We start from the raw sequence: 10,593 nt of genomic DNA, 5'->3' as shown, positions 1-10,593 counted from the left end.
GTGTGTGCACGCGCGTGCGTGCGCGCGTGCGTGTGCAGGCACATGTGTTTGTTGGTCTGTGAATGTTGCTGACTGAAAGTTCAGAAAACTCACTGGTTCTGCTGGCTGGACATCAGTGCTGATGATAATAATGATGGCTATGATGACTTATTTGGCAAACAGGCGTTACATAGTCCTTGAGTTACCTTGATTGGTTGACACATCTGGTAGAGAGAGAAATAGTGGTTTAGACATTAAAGGTAAAGCACACAAGTTTGTAAGGTAAACCTGTGAAATCTGTTTTATCTCAAAACATTGTGATCTCATAATATTCAAGTGTTGTTGCCACTACTGCGGATTATTTTACTTATCTGTTAATCTGGCAAAGCATTTCTTGATTTATCTTTTGGTCGTTAACAATTCCCAACAGGAAATCATCAGATTACTTTTTTGTCCTATCAAAAACCAAAGATATTTATTTTGCAAAGATATAAAACAGGAAAAAAATGATTTAAAAAAAATACCAGAATGGTTAATTTTCTGTAATTAGAATAACCGATAAATCAGCTGATCATTTAAAATCTAGATCCAGCTCTCTGGTCGTTTCCAGGTAAGGGGTGGTTTTGTTTTAAGGGTGCAAATCACCAAAGGCCTTAGTCACGATACAACATTACTGAGATTTTAAACATTTTGGATTATGCTGAATATTGTGTCCCCAAAATTGTGTCCCCTAAGCAAAACTTTGTCAACATCTGTTTCATCTAATAAGATAAACTTTTCAGTACATTCATCTCACTTGATTTTTATTGGTGTGAAATTTATATTGTGGACTAAAAAAGCAATGTATTTTATTATTCTAGTAACCTTAATTTGTATTTGCAAAGTTAATTATTTCTAATTACAATATTGCCATGTAAAATATCATGATACTATGATGTATTGATTCTTAACTCACAACCTTTGGTTTACCTTTAAATGAATGGTGTTTCCAGTGTTTTGTCCTCTCACACTTGCACACACACATATTGTCCACTATCAAGACTGCACCTTCATTTTGTCTAGTGATTATCCTTTTTGTTTTATTAATATTGGGTAACTATAGTGGTATAGTAGTAAATGTTCCCATATCAGGAGGATACTTAATACAAAAAGAAATAGTATTGTTCCTGACAGGCTAGAATGTGCATTTCATTGTGCAGGAGGAAAATGCATATATGTAACTCATTCTGAAGCTGAAATACATTTGTGACTTCGGCACATACAACTCCAGTATTTCAAATATCCGGATAAATCTGCAGACTAATTATCCGTCAAAGTATTTCCCCACTGTTGAGAAAGCTTACATTTGAAATAGTTATTCTTTTAACTGATTGAAATCTAAACAGCTGACGCCCAAATAGGAACTTTGCATCATTGCCCAGACTCTCCAACTGCTCTTCAAGACAACAGAATGCTAGCATTAGCATTTTGAAGGGCACTGACACTAATTAATTCACAGGATGCTAATCGTCTGCATTAATGAAGCCAAGCCTTAAGAAATGTTAGCAAACGTGCCCCACATGTAAAGACAGCTAAACTAGCCATGGGAAACAAAAGGCACGTGTCTGTGTTGTGTGTGTCTGTGCATTCATTTGTGTGTGTGTGTGTGTGTGTGCATGTGTGTGTGTGTGTGTGTGTGTGTGTGTGTGTGTGTGTGTGCATGTGTGTGTGTGTGTGTGTGTGTGTTTGTTTTTGTGTGTGTGTGTGTGTGTGTGTGCATTGTGTGTTCCATGTTAACCTGTGTGTTTTAACAGCCTAACGTGCTCGTGCTCATTAACGTCTGCTGTTTTACTTGTGAGTATACTGCAGGTCAGAGCGCAGGCAACAGCCATGTCTACCAGCTTAAAAACTGAACACACAGTATTAATCAAAAACAATGCGAAACTCATTAAACTTCATTTTAACTTATGGTCATTATGGGCTGTACCTCAGGTAACCACTTATTAGAAATCCTGCAAGGAGAGGGGGATTGTTTTTTATTGCAACCGACAGTAATAGTCATGTATCTGTACATTTAGCAAGCATATATTTACAAAGTTTATTTTGCGTTTTCATTTAACAAGAGACATTGCATAGGGGGCAACTAAATATTTGGCTTGAACATGTTTGCATAAAAAATACTAAGAGAAAGATTAAGGAAAAGGGAGTCAAGTAATTATCCACCCCATTAACCATAAATATACATATTTTTAACATCCCCATACTGCTTTCCTCTGAGCAAAATATCAAGCAGCAAATATGAAAATAAATAAATAAATAATTAACCCGAGTGGACCACCCAGTCTTATTTAAACTGGAAAAAAAGTAGGAAATTTGAGAACAGATGGAAGCTGAGTTTTCTATTGATCCTTATAGAATCCAACCCACTGACTGGTCTGGTCCTGCATACCAATACATGCATTACACTCTATAGATCCAGCACTGTGTATTTGATTGTGTTTGTGTAGGCCATGTGTGTGCGGCTGTGTTCACAGATTTCATGTTGAATTTATTTTGTCTGCAAAGTGTGATGTTCATTTCTCACACACCATTAAATATGTTTGTGTAAATTCATACTTTCTAGTGTGCATGTATGCTTCAGCAGGTGTGTGTGTGTAAGACATATGCTGTGAGAAGTACCATCTCCTCTGCAGATCTAGTTTGCGTGTGTGTGTGTGTGTGTGTGTGTGTGTGTGTGTGTGTGTGTGTGTGCACGCGCGCACGCGTGTGTGTGTGTGTGTGTGTGTGTGTGTGTGTGTGTGTTGGGGTGTGGTGGCCTATCAATAGTTGCCTTGTGATTATTATTTAACATGCATGTAGTCATTGATCGGAGACATTGATCGGAGGTTGGGAGCTAAAGGCCAGCTCACATTAAGACTTTGCCTCCCTAAGGGGCAATATGGAGCATTATTATTGAGGGACAGTCTCAGCCTTTACTACCACATATGCTGAAATGCACCTTACATGCCAGCTCAAAGAGATATTACACATGTGTGCAGCCAAATGCTTATGCGCACGCACACACACACACACACACACACACACACACACACACTTTCAGGTGTTCCTGCATCTCTCCATCATTCTACAAGTCTATCTCTTTTTTCTCCGCCCACTCGTCTCTTTGTGTGTCCATTCATCACTCCCACAGAGACACACTTTAAAGACAGAGCAGGGAGCAGCATCTGATTTTAAAGCCTCTTTCCTGAATTTAGTTTCAGCTAGAAATTGTAGGTTTTATACCTATGTTACAGAACAATGTTAATGGTTTATGTTCAAATGCAGAGAAGTATTTTGCACTGTTTTAATACACATCAAAATGACATTTTACAACACTGCAAAGAATTTCCATCTACGAGTTCCAACCCCAGTAGCATCCCTGCATTGAGCCTGTTTGGATTTTGGATTAAATCTTTAGTACTGCTTCCCTTTGTGGCACTGAGCAATGACACAGCAGACAGAGGGGGCACAGGTACTGACAGAGACATATTCCGTTGCAAACATCATCTGAGAGAGTTGTGCTAGCTTTCTGCAATGCAAAACATGCTGGAAAATTCAGGACATGAGCATTTCAGTCAAAGAGTTCACTTTAGGCTAGGGCAGCTGTTTCAAATGCATTGTCCAATTGCATCATGTGCTAATACTAACAAATACATTTAACCATAACCCCCTATTTTCCTTTATTGACATTTTGCATATGTGAGTTATGTGAAGTATTTTACAATCTAAATTTCATGTCCGGATTTGGCCAGACAAACAACATCTGTGGGCAAAACTTATCTTTTTGTTCACATTTGAATTTTAGTCATGTATTTGTTTTCTTTCCCTCTCCAGACTCCATGCACATTGAAGATGTGGATGCAGTGCAGAAGCTCCAGGATGTGCTCCACGAGGCCCTGCAGGACTACGAGGCTTCCCAGCACCAGGAGGATCCCCGCCGGGCGGGCAAGCTGCTCATGACCCTTCCTCTGCTCCGCCAGACCTCCACCAAGGCTGTGCAACACTTCTACAGCATCAAGCAGGACGGCAAAGTCCCAATGCACAAACTCTTCCTGGAGCTGCTGGAAGCCAAGGTCTGAGGACGGGAGAATACATGGAAGGACAGCCAGACGCCAGTCTGAATCTCACTTTGAATGACCTCTTTCTCTTTTACACGCACACACACTTAAACATACGCACACACACACACAGAAATATATCCCTGAAGTACGTCTGCTGACACATCCCCCTATGAATAAACAAGTAACCTAAACCTCTTACCTGAACTCCTGAACCTCCGCCATCTTTGACAAAAGGCTCACTCACTTGACCTCTTGTTTTGGGGAAGATGCTGACAGACTGACTCCCGTATTACCAAGGGAGAGATATTTCCTCTTAAAAACTATTAACAAGCACTAAAGAGTTACAACAGTGGCTCCGAACACTGAAGATGGCAAAACTTATGCATTTAATAACAATTAAGATGTTATTAAAGACAAATGCTTAAATGAGGACACATTTAAAAGAAACTGAAAACTCTTCATTTTAGTTCTGAGAGACTGTAAGACTGCACTCGTGTCTCCTTTTCCCTCCCTATTTCCCCCAACAGAGTTTTTTAAGTGTTCAAGACAAAAACGAGTGGAGAAAAAAAAATAACACTAAATAAGTATTAATGACGTTTGTTGTCAAATTACGTGTACAATGAAATTTGGAAGGATGGACAGAAAGAAAAGAAGAGGAGATTTGCCCTGCCAAAGAATGGAGCTCATCCATTCAAAGGATGCCAGCAAACTTTACTGTCATAACTCAAAACTGTTTCTGGTTTGATCAACCAGTGGCTTTCAATGCTGGTCCTCAAACTGGTTTTCTGCTGCACTAGTTATTTAAAATGTTGTTGTGCTTAGTATGAAAACCAGTAGGACCAGGACTGGAAACTACTGCTGTAAACACTCTGGTTCTCCCTAAATTCAATTCCTGGTTTCCCACAACTCCCATTCTTCAACTACAACTTTGCTATTTGTTGTATTTGTTGAGGACCAGTGACCCTGGACTCCCAAACCTTTTGGTATAACCATGGAATAAGTGTTTGCACACTTGACGTGGCTGATAATGTTTCCTGATATTCAAACTACTTGAGGTGTGATAGACTGACAGAGTCAAAATATTACTTAGCGAATAAAACTTGATCTATAATGTATGGATTCCTGCTTGTCCAACCGGAAGCTGTAGGCTCAGTCCACAGTCTCTTGTATTTGGACATCTGCTTGAAACCTTTTCAGCCACTCAGTGGCCCCGGTTTGTAGCTCTCCAAACACAAGTCAGTAGAGATGTCAGTCTGTCAATGTGCCATTAAAAATAGTCCAGCCCGTGCTCATTACCCAAACCCCAAAAACTGCAAAGAATCAGTACTACCGCCGTTGCTCCGTTGCATCACAACTTTCAGCTCATCTCTCGTGTCAGCACAGAGATATTTTTGTGATCCATTCAGCAAGTGATGGGGGCGCTTCAGTCACTCAACGCAATACAAAAACAGAAGGAAAGTGTGTGCTGACGAAACTGACTGAAGAACAACTATTGTTGCATTCAAATTCCTTTTCTTTATTTCTATCTTGAAAATAATCTTAGCAATGATACCAGTATTAGGGTTGTAAATAACTGTCATCCTGTATATGACATATAACACGGCTTTGTTTTTGTTATTAATATTGTCTTCTTAAAACTGAATCAATCAATATGTCTTTCCTTTTTTCTATCAGCTTGACCACTTTCAGCAATTATCATATATATATAAATATAACAAGTAATAATGTATTAACAAAATCAGCGTTTATCTTAGAAAACTCTGAGCAATAGTGGTTTTTAAAGGAGGGGTTTGTGCATATGGACTAAGTCTGCAATATTAACATAACGTGCCAGTCTTAAATTTGGGAGAAAGAGGATGGGGATTTGAGGAGAGTTTGTAGCTTCTCTTTCTCTCTGTGTAACTTGCCATACGCTATTAGATAACAGTCAATATTTCCTTTGTTAGACTATGTTAGACAGAAACCAATATGGACCAGAAATGTGAGGATGGGGTGTTTAATGCTGCCATCACCAGAAGAATGTTTTTCGTGAGGGCTGAATAAGTAACACAAGCAGCTAACAATGAAAATATTCAGCATCCAGTTTGCAGTTAATGCATGGTTCTGATGTTTGCACCATTATGTGATCAGGCTCTTTTTGCTGTCGTTTTTAATCTGATGAAAACAAGACAGTTCTTAGTTTAAAATCAGCTGCTCAGTCATGTTTCTTCACCCACGTGGCCAAGTGCGGTGACCATTAGAATAACCTAAAATCTGGATCTTTGCTGAGTGAAACAGTGCCAGCAAAAACATAAAATATCATCTGAATGAAAAACATCACATTGACAGTTTCATGTTCGCTCACTTCTCCACCTCTTACTGCTACACACTTTATTTGAAAATCTACAATTCCTCCACATACATTCTTAATCAGTCATCTGAGATACAAGAGATATTGTATAGGTGATTCCATAACAGGCGGTATTGCTAATATTCATTGATGTTTCTTAGCTTGTTTTCTACTTTGTGTTGTGCTTAAAATATACAACATTATTTTATTTCAAGTGGACATAAGGAGGATTTTTAATGTAAATTTATTTACATTAATTTAAAAAAAACCCACATAGACTTGCGGCCATTTATAAAGTGAGTTCCAAGCATTTTTATAAAGTAGAAAAGTAGCTGTATGGCATATGTGCACAGCCAGTACAGTTACCAAAGCAACCCACAGAGAGCCTGCAGAGTGACTTCATTCTCTGCTCAGGACGTCATTACTCCGCTCTGTCTATATACAGCAAATAGGGGTTTGCTGTAGTATTAATGCTCTAAATGTCACAAACGGTGACTTTAAAAATTGAGTGTTTAGCGGCAAGAAATGGAAAGCTGAGCTTACAAGAAGCTGTCGGACATTTTACAATCAAATGAAAAACATTGATTTCATTGTTACAGCAAAATTGTGTGGCTGACTGATCACAGCTTTAACTGGTGAAGACAGTCAAGCGATTTTTTTACATCACTGTTTGTGTCATTTCTAAAGCCGAATAAGAATGCCAAAATGTGTAATGTAGATGACGGTGTAATCTAATATAAAATGGCAACTTGTCACAGCTGAGGAGTGCTGCAGTTTTAAGTGTAGTTGATCTCTAACATCACACGCTCTGTATCAAACATCAGTATTATAAGTAAGGGGTATTTTCTCAGCCTTCTTCGACATTGTATATTGTAAATTATACAGATTATAATTCTAACATAAGACATTTTATTGGAAACAAAATCGAGAAAAAAAAGTGAAAAAAATTGTAGTACAGCCTCGATGTGTGTTTCATGTTCGCTGTTTTTTTCTACCAAGAAAAAACCCTGTTTCTTTAGTTTTATCTGTTTTTTGTTTTAAAGTTTTTCTGTTTGATCCTCTCCTCCTTTGTTGAGTCCTCTAAGGCGTTGCTGTGTACTTTTTCTTGTGGTGATTCCCGTTCTTGTGCCGTGTGCTTCTTCTTTAGACAACACAGAGTAGAGTAGAGGCCATGTTGTCTGTCTCTCGGATCAGTCCGCTGGGGGTCTGGGCACCGGATTCTCTCTCAATGAACCGAACCGGATATAAGGCTCTTCTTCTAGAAACTTAACTAGACCACCAAGATCAAATTACAGTATTCATCTTTACCAAACTATACATAAATAATTAAATATTTAGTATCTAAATGAAGAAACACCATACAAGTATTTAAAAAGGGATCATTTGTGTAACTTTCCTGTAGAATAAACACTATACTGTATATCTTTAGGTTTAAATAACGATGAAATGAAAAGGACATTTGAGTAATTCAGAACTGTAGGTGACTCTTTTTTGATAAACAAGCTGTACATAACTGCCTTCCATACAGCTCAGCTCAATCATCTTTACTGTTTCAGCAGTCAAAAAGAGAAAATATGAAGATGAAAAACTTTTTTTTCTCCCCTCATTGTTCTGTTTTCAGCTCATTTCCAGGAAGATATCTTGTTTTACAACAAAGAGTAATGATCGGACAGGTGAAGGTTAGGAATAAAGGATTTTGTGGAACGATGGGAAATGTTAAAGAAAAAAGCTTGACATGTTTAGTTTGCACTTGTTTCTCCTCACCATGCAGTCATTACATTGTGAGACACGTCTCTGCTTCAGCCCCAGAGTTAAAAACTTCAGGTTTAAACTCAAAGTCTCCTTTAATGAACGTTTTATTGTACTCATTTATTCACATTTATAGTTTATAGATTCTGCGCTACAAACAGTATTAATTCAAAGATTCCAGGACTCATCAAAGGTCTTGAACATTAACATGTAATGTTTTAGAGAAGAAATATACATAGCAATTATTTCATCAGGTGCATAAAATAAGTTTGCAGGCAAAGTCCCTAATGACAGAGTTGAATTTGCTGTTTTGATTGTAACTTTAAACACCATCTCATAGTCAGAGAGTTGGTATTTACCTTTTCATCCACTGTATATTAATCTACAAACAATTTATGAAAGAAATGTGCTCTTTTCTCATTATTATTTATCTTCTGTCACTGTTTTTATTTATTTGTAAGTTGTCAAACCAATCCTGTGTACTGAATGATTTAATGCAATGAAAGATGTTACACGTCTCCCCGAGGTGATTAAGGCTGAGCTAGATTTTGGTTAATAGCTACGTTTTCAGAAAAATCGAGTGACACTTCTCAATTAGCAAATACTGATTTATGTGTCTGTGAATGTACTTAAATTTCAAATTATCAGTGTCAATCAAATAATTTATTGTAAATGATGGTCATGACAGGAAATGGTTAACCGTTTGCCATTTTGTTTTGCTAGTAAAAAAATAAAAAATAAAAAAAAAAGAATAAATCTACCAGCTCAAATCAGGAGGGAGATCGTGTGATTCTTTCAGGGGTTTTGATAACTTTCTGCTCATAGAATAATTTAAATGTACAGGACAAAGGTGTTTTCATACATTTTTTTCTAGTTAAAAGCAATATTTTGATGACTGTGCAATGATGAGACAAGAGTTGCACTTGTTTGTTTTGGGTTACACATCTAAATGCTGTTGTAGTTTTTAAAATGATTCTGCAGTTAATGTTAAAACCATATAAAAGACAACAAACCAAACTGGTATTTTCTATGAGGAGTGTTGGAAGAAAGACTGTCAAGTTTTTATTCAGAGCCATCGATAGAACGAGTTTGACCTGGGTGCACTTTAGGCACCATGTTTCAGCCCCCATTTGGAACTTAGATCCATTAGCTGCAAATACTCTATGTAACAATAGTTTAGCTGGAACAGAAGGAGGAGTTATTTAGATGTAGGGACAAAGCAGGATTGTCCATCTACCATGGCTGCCCCTAAAATTTGCTAAGGCCAAACTGTGTCTATCTACAGCTCTACAGTGTTTAGTCATTTAGTTGTATTTAATCCCCAAATATAACTGCCACTTGTGCTGCAGCAAACCCTGCAGTCTGAATTTGCAAATGTGAAGATAATATTTAACGGGAGAGAGAATGATGACACATTTGGATGCAAAAGGATATTTAAAGGTTAAAAAGACCCTGTCACGGTGGAGAAGAGTTGTATACGAGAGAAGACCCTGTAGTGTTATAAAAAAAAAACATGTCCGTAGATTTTAGATGTGCTTCACATCAGTAAATGAAAAAAAAAAAAGAAACAATAACCTGTATATTTTTGTGACGTGTATCATACAAGTGTGCTCCAACAATAATGTCCATTTGTGTAAATGTATTTATTTCACATTGTATATATTGTTCAATGCAAAAAGAGAGACCTATGATTCTGTAACTTAAACTACTATGGGTTGAAACATTACATGTGTTACTCCAGACTATGCCTTTCAGGATTATTACAGTAGAGCAATATCAATTAAAACCAGGCTTCCAGTTTTGACACCTGTCTTTTGTCTCTGATTTATGCACACATTTCTTTTAGATTGGTACCAAACAAGAAGCACATAATTTACGAGTTAGTGCACAGAGCATGCATGCTAGTTTCCAGCAGTGCTGTACTTCGCAAGATTATGTTTACAACATGTCTAGACAGACAACAGTCCTGGAAAAAACACTGCCCTAATTTTTTAAATGAGGTCAGGCCGGCAATGTAGCAGAGGTGCTAACGCAGAGGACTCCAGCAACAAAGTTTCAGCTCAACTTTTTTTGCATCACTAAGCAAGGTGTTGAGACGGCCATTCCAATATATGCAAGAATCGCCTTCAAACTTATGGATCTGATATTAAAATCAGACTTCCTACATCATATTTCTTGTCTGTCTGGCATGGGTGGATTACCCAATGAGTTCCCCAGGATCAAAATGACCACAAAGAGACACAAAATTGCCACAAAAGACACAAAATTGCCACAAAAGACACAAAATTACCTCCAAAAGAAAAAAAATACTTTAATAAGACACAAATTACTTGGGAAAGACCCAGAATTACTTCAAAGGTAATAAACAACTATAAAAACATACAAACAACCATAAGGAGACGCTAAATGACCAAAAAAAGATACAAAACCACAACAAGATGTGTAAATCCACCACAA

The 10,593-nt window shown here is 37.5% G+C and overlaps 1 protein-coding gene across 5 annotated transcripts in view; it reads left to right on the top strand.

The window, feature by feature from the left end:
* esrrga (estrogen-related receptor gamma a) overlaps positions 1-9,940 on the top strand; it is an 88,193-nt gene extending 78,253 nt beyond the window's left edge. For all 5 annotated transcript variants that reach the window (XM_088079211.1, XM_042486879.2, XM_088079208.1 and 2 more), the window contains exon 9: positions 3,832-9,940. In XM_088079211.1, the coding sequence (XP_087935337.1) occupies positions 3,832-4,076 (245 nt within the window). In that variant the 3' untranslated portion in view covers positions 4,077-9,940. The remainder of the gene's footprint in view (positions 1-3,831) is intronic.
* Positions 9,941-10,593: the final 653 nt, after the last annotated feature.

The sequence above is a fragment of the Plectropomus leopardus genome, chromosome 1 (assembly GCF_026936395.1).
Source record: "Plectropomus leopardus strain MGB_pleo_1.0 chromosome 1, ASM2693639v1, whole genome shotgun sequence".
Taxonomy (NCBI): domain Eukaryota; kingdom Metazoa; phylum Chordata; class Actinopteri; order Perciformes; family Serranidae; genus Plectropomus; species Plectropomus leopardus.
Note: the sequence above shows the minus strand (reverse complement) of the source record. Positions and strands in the feature narration are given on the sequence as shown.